This window comes from Limulus polyphemus, unplaced genomic scaffold (genome assembly GCF_000517525.1).
Source record: "Limulus polyphemus unplaced genomic scaffold, Limulus_polyphemus-2.1.2 Scaffold3198, whole genome shotgun sequence".
Lineage (NCBI taxonomy): Eukaryota > Metazoa > Arthropoda > Merostomata > Xiphosura > Limulidae > Limulus > Limulus polyphemus.
The window spans coordinates 28,539-52,289 of record NW_013668808.1 but is presented as its reverse complement, the minus strand read 5'-3'; the positions used below and the strand labels follow the sequence as shown (position 1 = coordinate 52,289).

The following is a 23,751-nucleotide window of genomic DNA, read 5'->3' as shown; positions in this document are numbered from 1 at the left end:
GTCTATTTACACTCACATTCTACCTGTTAGACTTGTTCTGTCTAGTTACATTCACATTCTATATGTGTGACTTGTTCTGTCTATTTACACTCACATTCTATCTGTTAGACTTGTTCTGTCTAGTTACATTCACATTCTATATGTGTGACTTGTTCTGTCTATTTACACTCACATTCTATCTGTTAGACTTGTTCTGTCTAGTTACATTCACATTCTATATGTGTGACTTGTTCTGTCTATTTACACTCACATTCTATCAGTTAGACTTGTTCTGTCTAGTTACATTCACATTCTATATGTGTGACTTGTTCTGTTCATGTGCTCCTATCTGTGTATCATATACTCTGTATTCGTATATATGTGCTATAGAAACTATGAACCTCAGCAGAAACACTGGCTGCTTAATGAACGGCACAAGGTGGTGTTATTAATAGCGTATTGATCCATGCGTTTTGTTTTTTGTTTGTTTTTTTTTTTGCTTTAGAGCAAACCCACATTGAACTATCTGCTGTGTTCAACGCGGGAAATCGAACCATGGATTTAAACCGAGGGACTGATACACACAATGCTGCAGTTGCATATAACAAGTCGAAGATTAAGTAATATTTACCTAAATATTACTTGTAAAGATTTGATCATTGTGAATAAATCTCTTTATGCAGAAACTGAATATCCTATGTATAAGGTGGATGGGAGGGATGTATACTGCATTCGCCTGCGAATACTTGCCTTTCTAGTTTAACCTCATCTAAAAAGGTAAAGAGAACGCTATAGAAACCAATTTTCAGGCCCATTAACTATAATAGGTTAGAAATTATCCCGAAGATTAAGATCACCGTCGGATCATACAGTGTCATCCCTATTGTACAGTGCTCAGAACCAGTGGTTGGGTGGACTCAAGCCTCTGTCTTCTTGCCCTTATGCCCCAAAAGTACCCTTCTTGTTTATGAGCCTCTCCACTTTTTAAGTCCTCTGCACGTTATTGCTCAGGACTTTAATTTAAATAAGTTTGTGGTTGCTGCAGTAAAACCCAATAGCACATTTTGAAAGAAATCTTTACAGTTTAGGGAAGATAAGTTTGACACTGTATATCCAGTCGATTACGATACGCCCCCCCCCCCAAGTAGCTTAGCGGTAAGTCTGTGGTCGCTGAAAATAGGATATCGATGCTTTAGGTGGGCACAGCACGAGTAGCTTGCCCATTGTATGGGTCTGTGCTTAACAACAAACAAAGCACTTCAGAGGTTAAATAAAAAGTTTGTTACTAAGCAAAAAGCTACACAATAGACTATTGTGCTCTGCCCACCACGCGTATAGTGTTATAAGCCCTAAGACTTGCCGCTGATCCACCATGGGACAAACAATAAAAACATTTCCAATACAGATGCCAATGTCGATTCTAACAAGTATAATTTTAAACACCAATGTTATGTTACATATTTCTAACTAAATAAAAGCATTTTTGTTTTTTCCATTCAGGACTGTATAATGTGATAGGAACATTATTTTTATTTCTATTTTTGATATTTTACAAAGCATACTTGTAAGATTATTATGCTACTTTTCAAGTAGAAATGGAATATTTCAAATGATCACGTAGCTGTGAAGAAAACACTTCAACAGTTAAATTATTATTGAATAAGTAGGGCGTCGATGTTCGACTGAATGTATAGTTTTGGTATTTCATTCAACTCTCATTCTTATTTAAGCACAACAATCGAATATCTCTTTCTAATACGTTATTACCTTTGGTAATGGTGATACTGTGAGTACTCACCACACCTTCAAAGATTTTGATTGGTCATTCCTGTTTATGCACCTGTTAACAGTAGAACGACTTTATAACACCTCTCCTTCATTCATGTTTATGCACCTGTTAACAGCAGAACAACTTTATAACACCTCTCCTTCATTCATGTTTATGCACCTGTTAATAGGAAAACGACTTTATAACACCTCTCCTTCATTCCTGTTTATGCACCTGTTAACAGCAGAACAACTTTATAACACCTCTCCTTCATTCATGTTTATGCACCTGTTAACAGCAGAACGACTTTATAACACCTATCCTTCATTCATGTTTATGCACTTGTTAACAGAACTCAACAAAACATCGAATTTATAAACAAAATTTTAAAACATTACGCTGCAAACCTATTCGAAACTCAAATGAAAACATGTTCAAACATGTTTATTGCACGTGCTTTTTCCTTAGAATATAAAAAATATAGCATTTTTATTAGCATAAAACGAGATAAACAATACTCTAAAATTTGGCTTTTAAAAATATTTTTGATGCTACAGCATTGCATGAAAATTATTATTCAAAAATTTTACAGTAGAAAGGGTTTTCTTGTTACATTTTAACAATACACAAACACGTGCATCTATAATAGTCGCTCTTAGATGGCTTTACTTACACGTGTACATTTGATTATTTTTTGCATATTTTGTGTTCTTTTCTTCTCCAATGGACGGACAAACATCCGTTTCCCAAGTGATATTCTTCTGCTAGTAGAACGTGTCGCAATTCAACAAAATATATAGAGTTGTGATATTTCATGCCACGGTAACAACTAAGGACTATCGAATTCATGTTCGAAAAGTTGTTTGTAAATAAGTTTCAATATTTGCATCTTTAGAAACATAAGTTTTTAACCAATCAATTGACCGTATCCTGGATAGTTACGTAGATCTGACCCTGAGAAGAAGAAAAAGGGCTCAGTTAAGTGCAACCCAAGTGTTTTCCCAAATTATGTTATTCTTTAAGATTAATGAAGTAACAGGGTGACAAACAATCGAATGATAGTGAACTACTGGGGCAGTGGTGTTCAGTAGCTTCGAGCTCGTAGTAGGTTGATTTCAAGTTCGAGGCTCGCTCACTACAAACTGTTGTATCCTTGAGCAAAATTCTTCCCACCAATTGTTTCAGTCTACCCAGCTGTATGATGGTACCAACTGGGAAGTTAACCTGCTATGAACTAGCATACTGACCAGGGGGTTCGTAACGTATACTTGCGCCGATAAAGTTGGAATTCAACATCGGTTTCTAAGTGCCGTCTCAGTGTAGAATGGATTTGACCTTTGACAGTTACGCTTACTAGAAAACATTGCTGACCTTTACAAGCTTATGACATTAACCTCTAACCTCTATCTTTAATTACACAATTGCACAGCGTTTTAAGATAACTCACTTCTACAGCTGACGCTTCATCCATAACTCAATATTCAGAAGTTTGATAATTAATTATTAGAATCATTAATCCAGCTCTTATTTTAGAATATGCCAAAAATTATTCTCACTTTGTTAACGATTTTTGAGTTATAATGTGACAGACGACTATCATGGTATTTTTATCGAACACCTATGGGCTAAAGTAGTCTATAAAGTCTTAATTACCAGTCTTCTGGCATTTTATTGGTATAAAAATACACGTGTATATATAAGATGCCCTGATTTATATTATTTTTCACGTGAATTGTTTAATTTGTTTCTGTAACAAGTTTGAAATAGTAATAAATTGATTGCAGCGTCAAAATTCATCGAATTACGAAGGAACCTACAATATGAAAAATATATATTTGAATTGTTCAAGAGATCCTAAAACTATTAAAGGTAAGCAGGCTTAGTTTTACGTATGTACACCAGGGAATTGGATTGCACCATTTTTTTTTCTAACGTGCCGAAATATAAGACACGTTTTTCTGAATATCTCAGGTTTTCAGGGAATATATATATTATTATTATCATAGCAATAATGAAAATTAGCAGTCACCTTTATTCTTGATCAATTTCTGTCATGACGACAAATAGCCAACACGTAACGGACGAACGTGACATTTTTTTTTTTCCGGTGGAATCAAACGACACTAAGAAATTAAATCTAACAGCACTCTGATAAGCGATCATTTTGCAATGAGAGAATGATATCAGAAATAGTTTGTCTATATTGAACATACATTTCCAGATTTATGTTATACGAATTTCTCCTATTCTTTGACATATAATCAACAAGGAGTAAATATGATTTGCATATCTGTGAGTAGCAGATATAGAATGAATTTCCTTAACTCATTCATAAACTACCTATTCAAACGCATTGGAAAGTCACCTGGAGACTCAGTAGTAAGTGTCAAAGCTTATAACGTTAAAATTAAGGGATCGATCCCGGTGACGAACTTATCACAAGTAGCCCATTGTGTAGCTTTTGCTCAGTAAATAAAGAAACACCTTTAAGTATTAAAATATATTTCTACTGTAGCTGCACTAGTACACATTTATATAACTACCAAAGCTAAACACTTTTTCACATTATGATAAGGTTTTGAACAACAAACGCTGATTAAAGCCTTAACATTAACTTGCCCCCACCCCACCCAGTGACACAGCGGTATGTCTGCGGACTTACAACTCTATAATCCGGGTTTCGATACCCGTGGTGGGCCAAGCTCAGATAGCCATTTGTGTAGCCTTGTGCTTAACTTTAAACAAACAAATAAAACTTAATATGTCAATCAGTTTTCGTTTCCTGTACTTCTAAAAATAAAAATGGATAAAAACTTGATTCATTGCATTTGAACATTTATGTATCGTATTTATCGTATTGTTGTTCTCAGATTCATAGTATAAAAGACGAAAAAGAAATAATGTTCAAAATAAATACTATTTGATAAAACTTCATGACTGCTTAATTTAACTAAAGAAAATGGATATTAAGCGTTAATTCAACTTAAAATTGGAACAAAAGAAGGGGATATACTTATTTATCTACTGAAAATATTTAAATGTGTGTGTTTCGTGGTTAGTTACACTTTGCGTTACATTTCTATTACACTAACATGTTATAATATATTAAACATAAGTAGTTTAAAATTATTCAAATAAAGTGAAAATATCGTAATAATTTTGTGTTACATTAATTGGATGATAATATAAAAAGTTAGCCGTTATACAAATCATTAAGAAAAATAAATATTTCAAGAAAGACATAATATTTATAAATGTAAGATAACAAGTGTTGATACCTGAAGATCTTTATTGCTGATGAAGATAAAACAAAGAAAAAATATATGGCTTATATAATGGTTTTGTCCATTTTATTTATATTATTTTTGTGACATTAAATCGTAACACCATCGAATCCTACCACATACTATTATCTAACCTGTAAAAACTAACTTCCTGCAAAATCAATAGTGTGGTAATAAAGCGAGAATTTACAAAAGGTTACTGTAATTTTTGGCCCCCCAGTGAGTCAACGGTAAGTTTACGGATTTACAACTTTAAAATCCTGGGTTCGATTCCCCATCGTGGACGAAGCGCAAAGCTACACAAACAAATAAACAATACTGTATTTTTTCTGTTAAACACATGAATTAAAAATATTCCCATTTAGATATTCGATATTGGACAAATGTTTAGTACACACTGAGTCGGGCGTGGGCTAGTGGTTAGTGAGCCCGGACTGTGAAACCGAGAATTTATTGTATGCGACCAGTTGCTGCCAAAACTGGTCCGCATTTTTGGGACCTTCAGTGTGCTATACGAGTAAGGATCAAATCCCCTTATTACATTAGATCATACAGGATAGCTTAAACGTTGGTGGCTAGTGCTGTTGACTACTCAGTCTGTCAGTTCAAAATTAGGAATGGCTATACAATGGGCAAAAATCTGAAACAAAACATACTCTTGATTGGATTAGTCATTCTTGTTTCTTTTAATCACGTAGGTATTCGATTCATGCTGATCGTCAACCTATGTATCTGTATGGTTTCTCAACGTACTTGATGGTAGCCTAGTTTAATTAGCCTGCACATATAATTTGTTATATTGATGATTGCATACAATCTTGATAACACATATCTATATCTTTTTGATAATATTATGACTAATAATATTATATTTATTTTCTTGTGAACGGGCAAAGGACTGTGTGACAAGAAAATCGTGCGTATAAGTGTTCTAAACAGCACACCGCTCTGTAATTGATATACAATCAATTTCCTAAAAGAAACATGCCTCGGGTGACTTGGTATTATATTTAGGACATACTTGTGCACTAAATATAAAATACAATGAGCGAATATTTCTATGGTTGTTTTGTTATTTTTCGAAGATTAAGCTTTGTGTATTAAAGAGATTCTGATACATAGTTGATACCATATGACGACATCAGTGTGATGCCTTCAAAAACTGGTGGCTCCCAGCGATTCGGCGATAAACTTTAGGGTCTATAACGCTAAAGTTCGGGGTTTGACTCTTTACTGGGCACAACACAAATAGCCCATTGCGCGGTTTTATGATTAACAACAAAAAAGCACACAGACTGATAAGTGTGAGACATGATACTAAGACCACCGTATCATTGTGTAGCTTTGTGCTTAATTACAAACAAACAGTCACAAAGTGTTATTATAGAGTAGTGTGAAGAGGCCACGAAAGAGTAAATTTTCACATTTGATGTTAAGTAAAACTTTGTTAGACAAAAAGTAAATAAAATGAAAGCTATAAAATCAGTCTAACTGTTCACTCGGTGTAGATCTATAACTACACAGCTTTGATACTTAGCGGTCGTGTTATAGTTTAGGCCTAATTGTTCATATTATATGTATGTTTTATAAATAGAGGTATATCTCTGCTAAAGCAATACAATTCTAATCATTTTTAACAAGTTTTCTTTATTTTTATTTGAGGTAAAATGTGTTTTAAATCGCGTTTAATTGACATCGAAATTCGAATGCAACAGGTCTAATTTGCTCACCACAAATTGTAGGGTTTACGTTAGGTTTAACTTAGGCCGACTTACAGTTTTGATCATTAAACACCATATGGTGCTACACACTTTTATTACTGTAATAAAGCACGATGAACACTTTAATGTAAACATTAAGCATAGCAAAAGTCATACATATCGCTACCCCATGGTCAAATGGTGAATTTTCTGTTGCTCCTCGCATCCTCAGTAAAATATACAAAAATTATTATTTTTCACATATAAAATTACATATTCTATTAATGTGTAATTATTTTAAGTATACAAATAAATACCGACAAATTGAATAGTAGCTGATGACCTAAATAAATATTATTTATATTTTACATTTCTTCAGGTTTGGTTTCAAAACCGACGTTCAAAAGAAAGGAGGATGAAAGAACTAAGCCATTTAGGGACTCGCCGACATTGTTTTCGCGGAGCAAGGCGCGCTATGAGATCTCTACGTTCAGGACTCAACTCGGACAGAGATGATAACTCCGAGATGGCGTGCCCTAACACTAGCCATGGGTATTTTTCTGGTAAGTGTTAATATTTTTCAAACTTCTGAAATTCACATACCTAGTTATATCTGCATATGTGTCAGGTACACTACTCATATGGTAAACAACAAAATTGAGTTATGGACAGTAATAACGGAGGAACGGGGATGTGGATATAAAATGCTATTGACATATACTATATTTGACCGACAAAACAAATAATAGTCTTGTTTACGACAAATATAACTCGAAATAATAATATTGAATAAGTAGAAATAAAGCATTATCAAAGAATATAAGAACAGAAATAATAATCAATTGTGTCAAGACCCAACCTATCTTAACACTGCTCAACTTCAACAAGACAAATGTATAAATATCTAACAGACCGTGTTGCTACTTAAGATCTCTTTCTGGACTTCTTTTAAATCCTTGACTGACCCAAAACACCAAATCTCCTCTATTAATTGAACCAATCACAATCAGACAAATCCGAATAACATAGGTCTACCTCCTCATGTGGGTGTCCAATTGACCAACTAGAGATGTGGCACAACAAAGGTCACGGTTTCTGCTGGATAACAATGATCTTTATTATTAAGTTTTTTAATAATAAATTTTTCGAAAAATTATGTAGATATAGTTCATGATATCAAAATACGACCCGGAAATAAACACAGACTAGCCAAGTGATTTCTTCATCACTTTAAGAAGGTACATTTGTCAGGAATATTACTGAAAAAGTTGATAATGACTGACGAAATTATCGCTATCTAGCATTGTGGCATGGCGTATGTATCAGGCATAGTACCAATAAAATAGTTATTGGTTTTCTTTCATACGTCAGATACTGATGATATTCATGCTTTTTAATCTGGACATTAAAAAACATACGAATTCCTTCCTGGACATCTTAAGATGATTCTTATCGCAGTTTTTATTTCTTTGCGTATTTCGTTTCAAAATTTCCGCTAAGTGTCAGATGATGGTGATTGGAGTTTATTTCAATGTCACAAACATGAGTGTGAATATTTAGGAAATAACTTTGAAACCATTTTTCTCACACATAAATGTATGTATTCGCAGAACAGGATTTCAACAATTACGTACGAAAACAAAGCCATTCGAGGCTGTGTTTTTTATCTCAGAGTTCATACGGATACCGTGTCTATACTTACCATTGAGCAGTTAGTGAAACAGCGGTTCGAACACTGATACGAACTCAGTACACAATAGCTAGTTATCGTCGTTTTTTCTCTTCCTCTTTTGTATCAACTGCAACAACTGTTCGAGTGATTTATGACTTTGAACTTATAATGAAAAGTACCAGGAAGAAAAATGTTAGTTATAGGTATACATAGCCTAAACATATATATCAGAAACAAGTAAAAAAAACTTGATCAAACTGGTAGGAAAGAAGAACTGGCGGAAATGGAGGAGAGTAGAAAATACATCGATATGTATATTATTATCAAGAGAGATTGTTTGGTTCAAATAATAACCGTACTTGACGATTTTTTTAAAACGTTTTCAATTTTGTTTCAGTTAATGGTAAATTGTAGAGACATGGATACCTTATAAGATTTAGGTCAATTAGATAACTTGTAAAAATATTTGATTGTTCAGAAAAACAACAACACTTCAAACGAAATACCATTTGAAGAAACGCTGTTGCAACTAAACGTGTGAAAAACTGTTCGTATATTTGAACTGACCTTAGTAACATCGTTGTAACCTATGTCTTTACCCATTTCAACAGTTACTATAATAACACAACAAGAATAACACAGTTTATCTGTTTGAGAAATCACTATAGTAACATAAATAAAATATATTATTATTTTGAGTTATCTATATACAGTAATAGAACCCTTAAAACACTGCTTCCTCGGTAGCTACAGAACATGAAAAACGGTGCTGGAGTTCAAGAAGTACAAGTCACCAAGAGTAGCTGTAGAACATGAGCCATAATTCTGGAATTCAATACGTAAAATTCACTCTGAGTAGTCACAGAACATGAGTAAAAGTCCAAGGAATTCATGTAAAATCCACTAGGCGTATCCATAGAACATGAGTAACAGTCCAAGGAATTCATGCACAATCCACTAGGCGTATCCATAGAACATAAAAAAAATATCGTAGTTCAATTACAGTCCACTAAGAATAAACCACAGAAAATTAGAAACAATGTAGCGAATTCAAATAAAAGCCACTAAGAGTAACCACAGAACACGAACAATGCTGAGAGTTCAAGTAAAATACATTAAGAATAAGCATATAGAACAGTGGTTCTCATACCTTTCAGGCTCGTGTACCACTTTTTGTTTAAACTTCTTTGAAGTACAAACCCGGGCCTAATTAAATCAAATAGTAAAATTCAGTAGCTAAACATTTATATTTTTAAAACTTACCTATTATTGGGAAATATGTAACTGTTTTTTCTGGAATAACTGAAAATATCTGGCGTGATTTTTGTCAGTTTGAAGGGAAGAACACACTGGCTAGTCAAGAGGTGAAGAAGGCAGTGCGTATATGTACTCGGGAAGCTCAAATCTAGCTTATTACAAATTTTATAATTTTTATATTCATCTTTCGCATACCTAGACATTAGCTCCATGTACCACAAATGATACGCGTACCACAGTTTGAGAATCCCTGGTATAGAAAAAATGCTGGAAGTACAAGTAAAATCCTTTTAGAGTAACCACAGAACAAAAGAAACAATTCTGGGAGTTATATTAAAATTCACTAAGAATAGCCATAGAACACGAGAAACAATGCTGGGAACTTATATAAAATTCATTTAAAGTAACCATAGAACAGGAGAAACAATGCTGGGAGCTCAAGTAAAATCCATTAAGAGTAACCATAAAACACGAGAAACAATACTGGAGTTCTAGTAAAATACACTAAGAGTAACCATAGAACACGAGAAACAATGCTGGGAGTACTAGTAAAATACACTAAGAGTAACAATAAAACACGAGAAACAGTGCTGGGAGTTCTAGTAAAACACACTAAGAGTAACCATAGAACACGAGAAACAATGCTGGGAGTTCTAGTAAAACACACTAAGAGTAACCATAGCACACGAGAAACAATGCTGGGAGTTCTAGTAAAACACACTAAGAGTAACCATAGAACACGAGAAACAATACTGGGAGATCTAGTAAAATACACTAAGAATAACAATATAACACGAGAAACAATGCTGGGAGTACTAGTAAAATACACTAAGAGTAACCATAGAACACGAGAAACAATGCTGGGAGTACTAGTAAAACACACTAAGAATAAAAATAGATCAGAATAAATAATGATGGAAATTCAAGTAAAATCCATTAAGAGTAATTACAGAACAGGAGAAACAATGCTGGGAGTACTAGTAAACAGTTGCTATAGAATACAAGAAACAATGCTGTGAATTCAAGCAAAACCCACTAAGATTAACCACAAAACAGTATTGAGAGTTCTAGTATAATCCTCTACGAGTAACCCTAGAACACGAGAAACAATGCTGAGAGCTTGTAGCTATAGCAGATATATTATGGTTGACATATTCTGTGAATTACTAGTGTAGTTTTCTCCCGTTAATGTAGCGGTTCCTTACTCGCTGACTATGAAGAAAATAATAATATTATGTTATTAATCCTTACCTTAAAAATCTGATTAGGTAATGACTTAAGTAAACTTGATAGTAATTACAATTAACTTTTGTAATCTATTTCACACCGTAATAGTCGTTATTCGTGAAATTTGATTATATAAATAATGCATAAACCAACTACTATGTCTGCCGTGACGTTTGTTTGTAGTTATGCACAAAGCTACACAATGGGCTATCTGTGCTCTGCCCACCATGGGTATCGAAACCCGGTTTCTAGCGTTGTAAGTCCGCAGGCATACCGCTGTGCCACTGGGGGGCCTGTCGTTTCGTAGCCGGTTGGTTGGATGGTTGTTAGAGTATACTGGCGCAAAACAACATCGTTATCTCCGCTAAACAACTGATATAAAAATAAAACAAAAAGTAAAACACTATACAAAGTAAAAAGACATGAAGTTAAAAGCTAAACAATGTCCAAAAACCAGGTAAAAACTCAAATAGAATTAAAAAGGCCAATGGCTCGTTAAAACAATAAACAAACAAAGTTGGACAGTGTCACTGGCGATGGCGACACTGTCCAGCTTGATTATTTTTTTTAGAAGAGACATGTCTAAAATGATGCCGCTTCTCACATTCGTCACTACAGCATGAAAGTAAAATATGTGCAATTGTGACTTAAGTATCAGAAAGGCCACACACTGGCGGATCATTCCCACATAAAAGAAGATGATGAGTAAAAAACTGTGACCAATGCGTAGCTTACACAAAACAACTTCCTCCCGACGATCCTTACGGAAACTAGATGGCCAAAAACAACAGTATGTTTGATCTGTGAGTATCTTGCTATGAAGTTACTCACCCCAAGTCGACTGCCAACTGGCACGAAGCTGGGCCTTGATCACAAGACCATAGTCTATTTACGGGACAGACATGCCTGTGACAGCACCAGAGTAGATAGACTTAGATGCAATGTGAACAAGCTCATTCCCACGATTACCTACATGGCCAGGAATCCAGAAAAACTGGATGGAAACAGAAGGCAGTGAAAAGTGGGCCAGTCGTTTCTGAATAGCAATGGGAACAGAGTGAGAACATACATTAAGTGATTCTAGAGCCAATAAAGAATTAAGAGAGTCATTACAAATGGCACAGTTACTGTTCTGCTTAGTTTCTATGTGATCCAGGGCAAGAGAAATGGCATGCAAATCGGCAGTGAACACAGAAATTGTAGAGGAGATCCTGTGAGTAACCATCGAGCCACAACAAACCATGGCAGAGCCTACAGAGTCACCTGATTTCGAACCATCAAAAGAATGGCTCGAAAGATGTTCGGCAAAGAGAAGACAGCACTTTCAATCGGGAGTATCTGTCTTCCTTAGATGACTCAAAGAGGGGTCACATGTGGGGTGGCAACGAGCCAAGGAGGAATGGTCTGGTCATTGGATTAAGCAACACCATTCAATGACACAGCCAATTCAGCCAAGTGTGTCTGGATATGAAAGCGAAATGGGGGAATAGCCAACCACCGATTCTGAAAGAGCAAAGTCCACTGGGGAAGGAGGACACAACCCCAGGTGGAATGCTGTGGTAAGAATTGACACTTAGTAGCATAAAGCAAGGAAAGTTGCAAATATCTGAGGTGAAGAGGAGGTTCATGGGATTCGATGTACAAACTCTGAACTGGCAAAGCGTGGAAAGCCCGCATGCAGAGCCAAAGCCTCAGATGATGTACATAGTCCAGCTTGGAATGTATGAGGGCACAATAGATATTCAACATAGAACACCAATCCACTTCCCAAGAGGTGTAAGAGAGGACATGAAGAATGTTCAGTGCCCTTATATACTTGACATGAAGCTGCTTAATGTGAGAAATGAAAGTAAGTTAACAGTCAAAATAAGCCCCAAAACCTTCGCCTCAGAAACCACAGGATGAACACTACCACCAAGACGAAGCTAAGGATCAGGGTATAGACCCCATTGGTGTCAAATATGAATGCAAACGGTTTTATATTAAGAGAAGATAAAACCGTTTGCTGTAGTCCACTTCAACAAGTGAGTGAGAGCATTCTGAAGCTGCTGCTCAATAAACCTCATGTTCGATGACTGACAAGAAATTTGGAAGTCATCAACATAGAGGCCTTTTGCAATAGTAAAAGCAAGTTGTTTAGTAATAGGAAACTCAAGACACATCCCTGATGGACTCCAAGTTCCTGTGTGAAGGAACGGGAAAGTGTCGAATGCACACAGACTTGGAATCACCTGTCATGTAAAACGTTACAAATAAAAATGGGTAAATGGCTATGCAACCCATATGAATGGAGATTCCACAAAATGCCAAACCTCCATGTAGTGTCATAAGCCTTCTAAATATTAAAGAAGACAGAAACAAGATGCTCTCTCTCTCTCTTGAGGAAGGCTTCCCTGATCGAGGTTTCGAGATGAATCAGATGGTCCATGATGGAACACTAGCGACAAAAACCACATTGTGTGGGCGAGATGAGGTTGTTTGATTCAAGGAACCAAACAAGATGAGCATTAACCATCCTCTCCAAAAACCTTACAGAAACAGCTAACCAAAGCAACTGGGTGATAATTAGAAGGAATCTTGGGGTCCCTCCCAGGTTTTGAAAAAGGAAGAACAATAGTCATGCACCAAGCATCTTGAAGAGCATTCTCCTGCCAGATACAGTTAAAAAGAACCAGAAGAAGAGTTAGAGAGACAGGAGATAGATGGTGCAGTATCTCATAATGAACATTAGATTGTTAGATTGCATAGTAAGATTTATAATACCATCAGACTGACAACAAAACACAGGCACTGTTTAAATGTGAGATATTCTAGAATGTTCAACTGCATCTCACAAAGATTGTGTTAGTTTTTTAATTTAACGATTCAAGACTGGTATTCACCTTATCTATATAAATAAACGTCAATATGTGTGTGTATCTGTTCCTTATATGTTTCCACAATTCTTGATCACACATTGGACACATATCTTATATATAAATAAACATTAATATGTGTGTGTATCTGTTCCTTATACGTTTTTACATTTATTGATCAATCAGCACCAAACTTGACACAGTCATACAGGATGGCATGAAGGGGGTTGGAACCCCATCTAATTTCATATTGATAGAATTTTTGAAAACAGTATGTCTTTCTTTTTAGTATTGCGACTGTTATATATTTTATTGCACTGTTAATGTTTATTATATTAAGAAAAAAATAGAAGCACAATTTCCTATCCTTTTTTACAATGAGCTTTTATTTCACCTGTCCGATGGACGGGTACTTCAGCTAGTTTATTGCGGCTAGCATGTACAGATCAAGTAAGGAAGGTATCCACTGATTATCATCCTTTGTTTTGTTTTGTGTCACGATTTCGATATTGCTATTTTAACTATGAATTTATGCATATACATGATGGACTCCTGCATGCACAAAAGGGGTACATTACTAGATTGTAATGGTGATGGAATCCTCTATAAACAAAAGAGCTACATTATTAGACTGTAATGATAATTGAATCCTCTATAAACAAAACGGCTACATTATTATATTGTACCTTCAATCTTGGTGGGAATTTAGGTTTAATGGTCTTTCAAGCTTCAAAGAATTGAGGCCTGAAAGGCAACCTGGAGCGTTCAGAAACTCTTGTTTCTCTTCGCGCCGCGCGCGTAATTATTATATTGTAATGATGATGCTATCCTCTATAAACAAAAGGGCTACATTATTAGATTGTAATGTTGATGGAATCCTCTATAAACAAAAGGGCTACATTATTAGATTGTAATGGTGATGGAATCCTCCATACACAAAAAGGATACATTATGAGGTTGTAATGGTGATGTAATCTTCTTGTGATGGATTTATTAGTATAAAAACTATTTTAATATTGATGTTTGTTTAATTTAAATTTATATTTAGAAATGTACATAACTTATACTGTTAAATTTGTATTGTCAAATTCCCGCCTATTCACTAAATTGTAGAAGATTCTCGAGTGTAATAATCAACAATACATGTGTGTGTACGTAAATACTAGTGTATCGTTAGTATTGTTGCATAAGCATAAGGACCATAGAGCTAATTAGCTTCCTGTTCAGTGAATTGCATCTACATCAACTCAAAATTAATTCGCTCATCGTGAACCCTCGATAAGACATCAAGGAAGTTCTAGACCACAAAGAAGACTCAATATTGTTTGTAAGTTTGTAAATATTTTGTACATAGATCATTATTTATAATAACTGTTATTGTAAATTGTGTTATTGTTTGTATATTAAAACGTACTTGTATTTAAAAAAACCGCGTGTATCAATCTTGTTGGCAAGCATCATAAATTGGATACATTCGACATTTATTTAAATTCTAAACCTAAAATTACAATTTAACTCAGCTTTAAGCTATTTGAAATTGTAATACGTAACACTCTATACACAAAAGATGCAATATTAGATTATAATGGTAATGGAATCCTACATACACAAAATGATGCATTATTAGATATTAATAGTTATGAAATCTATCACATAAACCAAAGGGAGCATTATTATATTGTAAGGTCTGTGTCTAACGGCTTTATATATTCATCTATGTCGCATGTACAATGTGTCATACATTTGTTTATTCATTCATTTATTAAGTAAATAAATGCGTTTTGTTTCTTTTTCATTTTTGTGACTGGTATTTGGGTCAAGGTCCATTAAGGATTTCAAGAGTTGAAAAGAGATGATATTTTGTTCCCCCTCTTCATCTCTGGCCTTTTATAATTTCATTTATATATGTGCAAAAGAAAGACAAATAAACTGTAGATGAGAGAAATTTGAGGATGATAAAACGGTTGGGGTGAGTGGAAGGGATTGTTGAAATTAAATTTTCAATCAAGGTTAATGGGAATGAGATATGGCCACGATAAAGGAATTTATAAAGTGGCGAACAATGACCGTTAAATACCTAGTGATCTGAGATGGATTCAGATTGTTGTTGTTTTTCAACAGAAACGATAATGACTGGTTTCCCATTGCTGGTCCTTGTTGTTTTTTTTTCAAGGAGGTTTAACAATATGGCCCTCAACAATTTATGGCCTTTGAAAATTTTAGGAGGAGTTTTTATACTTGTGAAAGTGACCGCTATAAAAAACTAAACAAGCATGATAAATTTGCTGTTAAACAATACTGGTAATAGTCATAAATCAATAACGCAACAGTTAACTATGTGTTCACCCCTATAGGATTGTGCTATAACAATATTATGATGACTATAATGGTTGGTCTTATTAAAGTGGTTGAAATCTTAGAGATATTGTACAACCAATGAAGTTTCCCAAAGTAATCAGTAGAAAACATGTTCAAAAGGAATGCAAAATCACTCTTTATGGGTATTCCAAAAAATATCAGTTCAAAGTAATCAGTGAGAAACAGGTTAAAGAGGACCGCAAAAGAACTCTATATGGGTCTTTCAAAAAAACATCAAATCAAAATAATCAGTGAGAAACAGGTTGAAAAAAAGCACTCTCTATGAGAATTCCACTAATTTTGGAGAAACCCAAATATAAGTTACTTGAGTATATGCTGTGTGTTCATATATATGTATACATTTATCTTACGGAAATCTTGCATAAACTGATACTAAATGAACATAGTATACGTATATACTTAAACACTATACACCTGTGTTTGCGTGAGTGAGTATATATATATATATATTTGCTTGTTTATGTGTGATTATTTGTTCGTTAATTGTAGACTAAATATGGCCCTCTTGCGTTGTGTTATGTATGTTAATTTGTACTGTACTTTATTGTAGACTAAAAATGGCTGTTTTATGTGTGATTACTTGTACTTTAATTGTAGACTAGATATGGCCCCTTAGCACTGTGTTACGTGCGGCGATTTGTGCTATAATTGTAGACTAAATATGGCCCTTTTTATGCTGTTCTACATGTAATGATTTGTGCTTTAATTGTTGACTAAATATGGCCCTCTTGCATTGTGCTTTTCTGATGATTTGTATTTTAATTGCAGACTAATGATGGCCCTCTTGCGTTATCTTATGTGCGATGATTTGTACTTTCACTATAAACGAAAGATGGCCCTCATGCACTGTTTTATGTTTGCTGATATTTACTTTGACTGTAGACTAATGATGGCCTTCTTAAATTGTTTTTTTGTTTCATGATATGTACTTTAACTGTAGATTACTGTTTTATGTGTGATAATACACACTTTAACTGTAGGGTAAAGATGGCATCGTTTTACAAACCGTCATTGTCTGGCAAAAAACAAATGTATTCTATAATTATGGTTTAACAAGTTAAGACTTTTTTTGCGGATAATATCGGATTCTGAGTTTCTAATGTTTGTTTATCCCTCTTTGCCGGTACACTATTTTTCAGTCGGACTGATTTGTATTTCATTATAATATTGACCCTTAACCAAATTCCCAAAACAAAGGTATTTTCTCGGACATTACAAGAAAGTGTTGTTAAAGTGCTTAAAAGGCATCTTCTCGTGTTCATAGTTGGTTTTAAGATTTAAATATTTTAGCAAATACAATGAGATAACACATTAGAAACACAAATCGCACAAGTAAAAACCGTTTAAATTCAGATAAACAAACAATTGTATCATAGGCACCTACGGGGAGGCAGGAGGGGTTAAATTTCTTACCTCGCAAGTTCTTCTTGACTCTTACCACCTTCCACCCCCCAGTTTTAAACAAAGTTAGGCGTCCATGGACTGTATTGAAATTTTTTGTAACTGATTAAATGTGATGCATAAAAGATACCATAAATTACTGTTATTTTTAACTTTACTTTCTGAGCTAGGTTAGAAATATAATACTTATGCACTCCGGTATCTCAACGGTTAGCTTAAGAACTTATAACGTTAGAGTTCGAGATTCGATCCACACGAAGGGCACAAAGAAGATACCTTATTACGTAGCTTTGCACTAAAACAGAAATTATAATTTTCTCATAGAGACCATCCTTTATTATTTAGCTGGTTTACAGATACATTGTTGTCACAGAATTTACAGTTTAGTTGGGTTATAAATGTAATGTCATGAAGACTAGTAGTTTTTAGTTTTTTGTTCGGTTTTAGATGTACTGTTGCCATGATGACCATTCTTCTTTATCTTTTTAGTTGAGTTGTACTTAACGTCATCTTGTCAGTTATCACTACACACTGGGTGAATATGATGACCTGCATAAACATTTTAGCTCAAGTGTAGTTTTTACACTGTTTATGGATGTAGCTGGAGGCAGTCAATTTATGTGGAGTTGTAGTACTGGTTGTTGTGAAGGGGGCGTTAGACAGTTCTGGAGCGGTTCCCTTCTCGGCTGGCTGATGTCTGACGAAGATAGATGAGTCGGAGCGGTGCCCCCAACTTGTTCAACGTCAATACCGCGGTTCTTACCAAGTTAAGCCGGTCGAGTGTGCCACGATGGAGAAGTCGACCGCTGCTTATTTGCTGTTCGATCAAGCAATCATTTTTATTCCAAGAATGAATTTTATAAAAAGTAAAGGGATAAGAACCGGTTCAGTAGCCAACTTGATACTCTGAAACAACCATGCAAGGAAAGGGGTGCTTTAAGCAATGAGATGACCAACGCCACCCTAAATATTAACAAAATAGTTTAAAACCTTGCCAAGCGAACATGAAGAGCTAGGCAATCTTCTTAAGGATCAGACATGTACAGGCATTTTTGAGGTGATTCTAACTTCTCTCAAGTTGTCGATCATTGTTCTCTTGCTTTCTGATGGTTAATTTAAAGAAAAAATTGCTTCACTTATTGCTAAAACTGAACTGAAAATTCAACATTTCGGTAACACTAAATCCTAGATAAAAACCTAAAAAACCTATTATTGTGCATTTACTTTCAAAATTTGAAACTGGTATACAGTAAGTTGCCAGTTGTAAAAGTGGCTTATAATAATACTGTATATCGGGAAATGTTAACTGCTCTGTTTTTTACATTAAAAATAAAGTAGCAACTAGGGTAAGGTTCACAATTTCAGTTTCCTCTCTTCACGAACGAAAACTTTCAAACGCTGTTACTTTATTTGACCTTTGGTTGGAATACTTTGTTTGTTTGTTTTAGAAAGTGGTTTAATTGAAAATGTGTAGAGTGATAACAAAAGTCTTCGAACTTATGGCTGAAGTGAATGGAAATAATTGTCAACACTCTCTCTAACTGTCTTAATACCAATTTACCAGGAAGTCAATAATTATGTGCTTTATTAATCCAAACCTTTTATTTTATATTGTAAGTAACAAAGCATATACAGTATAAATACATAGTCGACATTTTTATAGCGTAATATATTTTCTTATTAGAACTTCTACTGGGTCAGACAAAAGTACTTGTTAGTGTTTGAACTGAAATGTTGAAAATAGTTAAGAAATTATCGGAGTTTTCTATATTCTAACTCTGACAATGTACATATTATATAATGTTAGTGATATACCTGAGCTTATTTTCGTGCAAAATAAAGCTCAGAAAAGTTCATCAACTTTGCTTGAAGGTAAATCATTTGTTGCCAAACGTCACCCCAAAATATCCTATAAATATTTAATTTGCATAAAATCCCGTAAGTGTGTTGGCCCAGTCCACTAGTTCGATACCCTTTTCTTCCAGGAAGTTGTTATCATCCATCAAAAGAACGTTCTGACCAACTGCACCTGCAATCTATTATTTGTAAGACTGCATCCTTATATGATATGGCATTCAGGTAAGTGGATTTCTGCTATAATATTGGAGTTGGATCAGATCTCGAACATTCTCTAAATGCGTGCATCTGACTAAAAAGTGAAGCGTCACTCATCTATGAATAAGAATTTCGTTCACATGTCGTTTCAACATCCACATGCTTTTGATACTTCTGAAAGTTTGTGGCGATGTGTTAAAGGAATATGCACAATTTTCGTCTGGTATAAAAGCCAACTTTATGAAGCTTCTTTCTGACGTTTGCCTGATGACATATCGCCCAGTTGCTGAAAAGCTGAGACTCACCGCTTGTATCAAATTAACAATGGTCACAAAGGCTTTAGCCGATTTCACTGGTGGTAATGGCAGTCGACTTGTGGGATACCAACAATGGTCACAAGGGCTTTAGCCGATTATATTAGTGGTTTTAAACGAGTCCACATCCTGTTAACTACACTCTGTAAGTCTTCTAGCCACTCGGCAATAACTTTGTTTGGCCGGTGTCTAGCCTACCCATTGCTTTGAACAAAATGAAAATGAGAACATTTCCTTGTTGGATCTTGGCATTCTTCATTATCAAACTGGATCTATTTGTATACACTGCTGTTGTTCAAACTGCTACGTCAGAATTTTTTCATTTTAACATACCATGGAAATGTTTGTTTGCTTGTTTTGGATTTCGCGCAAAGTTACACGAGGGCTACCTGCGCTAGCCGTCCCTAATTTAGCAGTGTAAGACTAGAGGGAAGGCAGCTACTCATCACCACCAACCGCCAACTCTTGGGCTGCTCTTTACCAACGAATAGTGGGATTGACCGTCACATTATAACGCCACCACGGCTGAAAGGGCGAGCATGTTTGGTGTGACGGGGATTCGAACCCGTGACCCACAGATTGTGAGTCGAGCACCCTAACCATTTGGCCATGCCGGGCCTACCATGAAATTGTGCTTGTCAGATTACGTGACTGGTCATCTGACAAATGAACTTAGTAGTCGTGCACTGTAAATTGCTAAAGTACATAAATCCGTTAATTTCTTTGAGCAAGTTGGTATTTAGCATTTTAGATTAATGTTTTTTATTGTTGTTGTTTTCTTATATGAGTGAGTAGTTGGACAAACAACATGACTATGACTGTTAAGTACACGTTTAGAGTAGGCCCGAAACAACCGAAAAATGATTATATTAATTTATCTTGTCCATCTTTAAGTTTTAGTAAGACACGAATGAATGCGCACTTCTTGGCCACGCGTTCCGTAAAAACGTCCTGATTATTATAGTAATCACAAAAAAACAGGCGTTTTTACTTGAAATAAGATGAATCGGCAAGCGTGGACACACGAAGTAGAAAACATTGATACAAGCTTCAACGATGGAAATTGGTTATGTTTCCAATATTTTTCACTTTATTGATCTATCCAAATTCATATTATTGATAGCTTTAAAATAAACCAACATACGTCAAAAATTTAAATGAATCAAGAGGATAGGTTTGTACCCTCCCCTTCCCGAATTATCTCTACAGTTCGTACAGGAATAAACTAAACCAGTCTATGGTTTCATGAAGCGTCCATGTCAATACTAGATAATTTACAATTAATCAAACATATAAATTTAAAGAGCTGTACAAAGCCCTTTTGGCGGCGGGTCTGCTGGATGCCTACCTGCTTTCCGTCTAGTCAGTAGTTCAAAAGTAGGGATGAATAAGTTGAAGCTTAGAGGTTTGTGACCTGGTCACTTAGCCCATGTGTGCATAAGGTACGGTTCAGGCTAAAATTCTAATTTCAATTAATAATATAAGTTGTTTTTTATTCTTCTAGCTTCAGTGTTGTTAACTGAACATTAAGTTATTCTGGTTCAAATATACGAAAGGAAAGAAACTAAGATATATCACACAAACCATACAAATATAAAATACCTCTTATTACTCTAGGATATAAAAAAATAGTAATATTCTCTCCTGTTAAGGGCTACAGTTATTGTGTTATATGAAAAGCAATTTTATATATGTTAGTAATGTCTTTTCATCCAGATGTACAATGGTTGGATATATTAACAATTACACCACATGGAGTCTTCATCTATCGTTATTTCTGCTGGTAGCATAGAAGCAGATTACAGAAATTCCATAAAACTATTGATTATTTATAAATAATACTGTTGTAGTTTATTTGTATTGCTGTTTGGACAGATGGAGATTTTATTCACGCGATGAACGCGTGGATTAATATCTTTAACCCATTTATCATCTCCACTCGTAAATTTTACGCCAATAAAAGTAATGGGAAAAAGCCTTCCATGGATGATAAAGTTTTTAGCACAGTTTGAACAGTAATAAAGGCAAGTTAGGCTATTGTTAATTATTATAAGCAAGTACGGGGAATTTCTGTTTAAGTGTAGTATGTTTGAAATTAAGCCTAACATGGAACTTATAGTAGACTAGTAGTCGAATAAATATAATAATTTCATTATCATTAAGTGGACTTAACATTGTTCTTCTTCTTACCAAAATATCTATAAGACGCTGCTCAACAACAGAAACCTTTAGAGCAATCTGACTACTAAACCATCACTGTCAATAAGATATAAAAGCATATTTATCTCACTCAACAGTTGATTTTTATGTTCTCCCCGAGTATGTTTTCTGGAAACTTACACTTCGTCTCTACAATACAGGAAAAGATATGTTGTGATATCATAAAGAGTGCATCAATCACTTGCTTAAAAATACTACTGTACGTCGTACAGCTTCACGTATGATATTAATTTCGTGGCAAAAGTCAAGAAAATCAGTCATATGGCTTTTAATCGTGGTGCATGTAATACACTCATTGAATTTGTAACACTGATTTAAACGCTCAAAAAGTGATTAACTTTTAGTATATCTCAACATATTAAGTATGTTTACGGAAATCGTTCGTTGTCAGTGTGTGATGAAATGGTGTTGTTGCTTCACATACAGTAAAATATAATGTCATGGATGAAAACAGTTTATCTTATTTTTCACACATCACGCTTAATTCCATTATTTATTACAGATACAGTTAGTCCTTATAATTTCCCTTGTGGAGTTCAACGACTTTACGATTATTATCCTGGTCACCAGTCACCAGAGGGCCTAACGTTCTCACCAGGAGCCATGGCAACTCTTTCAAGATCAGGAGAAAATCTAGAACAATTGTCAAGGATGGTAACAACCACAGACCCAGGTATTCAGATAGATAGTATATTCGATATAAGTTCACACACACTGGATTAAAGTTTGCTAGAAAAATAAATAAATCTACGATACTAAAATATACGTTTTAAACAATTTATTCGTATCCGCACCGTGTCTAGCGGGATTTCAGTTATGCTTATGTTTCTGACAGCGCTGTTCAGACAGAGAGAGAGAAAAAATAAAAATATAAAATAACAAGTGAGACATTTTCAACTGTTTCTTGGAACGCGTTTCAACAATAATGAGTACAATTTATTAGTGGAAAACTAACAGGAAAAAGACTGTTACAGAATACTAACAAATAGTTATTAAATTAACTTTATATGTTCAGGCAGATTTAGGAAAACTCGAGTTTTAGTGGAATTAGTGTTTTCTTACTTTTTTCCGAAGGAGTGCAGATTTGAGATTTTAAGCAGACATTACGAACATTAGTTATACTCTTACAAATAACCTCTAAAGTTAAGTTACAGCCTTATTTGACCACCTAATTGTCATTATCGAGTGTTTCACAGCTTGTGAGAATCCCAATATCATTGAAAACTGTTGCTAAAGTGGATAGCTGGGAACTAACTAAAGAGCCAAAGTGTTCGTCTTTCTTTTTTTTCCCCACTCTAGCCAAAGAATGTGTGAAGTTTTCGCAATGGCTTTAGTACGACAGAAAAGCCCTTTAAGAGCACTTGGGAACAGGCTATAACTAAGCGTGGTAGACCTCAGTATAAACTAAAAAAAAACATAATTCTAGTGTAAACTATGTTATCATTATCTCTTGAAGTTAGCTTTTTACAGAAATTTTGTGTTCTATTAAAAAGCTTAAGCACAGAGTGAAGCAGGAATTACCAGCCAATAATAGACGAACATTAGACGACTATAACATATAGGATACTCAATGCTTTGTAAACTATACAATCGGTGTCTTTAGGGAGCTAACCCCTATATTATGTATGAAGTGAAGGAGT

At 34.8% G+C, this 23,751-nt stretch overlaps 1 protein-coding gene across 1 annotated transcript in view; it reads left to right on the top strand.

Annotated features, from left to right (window-relative positions):
- Nucleotides 1–23,751, top strand: part of LOC106468875 (LIM/homeobox protein Lhx1-like) — a gene marked incomplete at its 3' end in the record, with an annotated part of 93,190 nt that overhangs the window by 67,349 nt on the left and 2,090 nt on the right. The window contains exons 4-5 of the mRNA XM_022397234.1: nucleotides 7,111–7,294; nucleotides 22,614–22,784. Coding sequence (XP_022252942.1) covers nucleotides 7,111–7,294; nucleotides 22,614–22,784 — 355 coding nt within the window. The remainder of the gene's footprint in view (nucleotides 1–7,110; nucleotides 7,295–22,613; nucleotides 22,785–23,751) is intronic.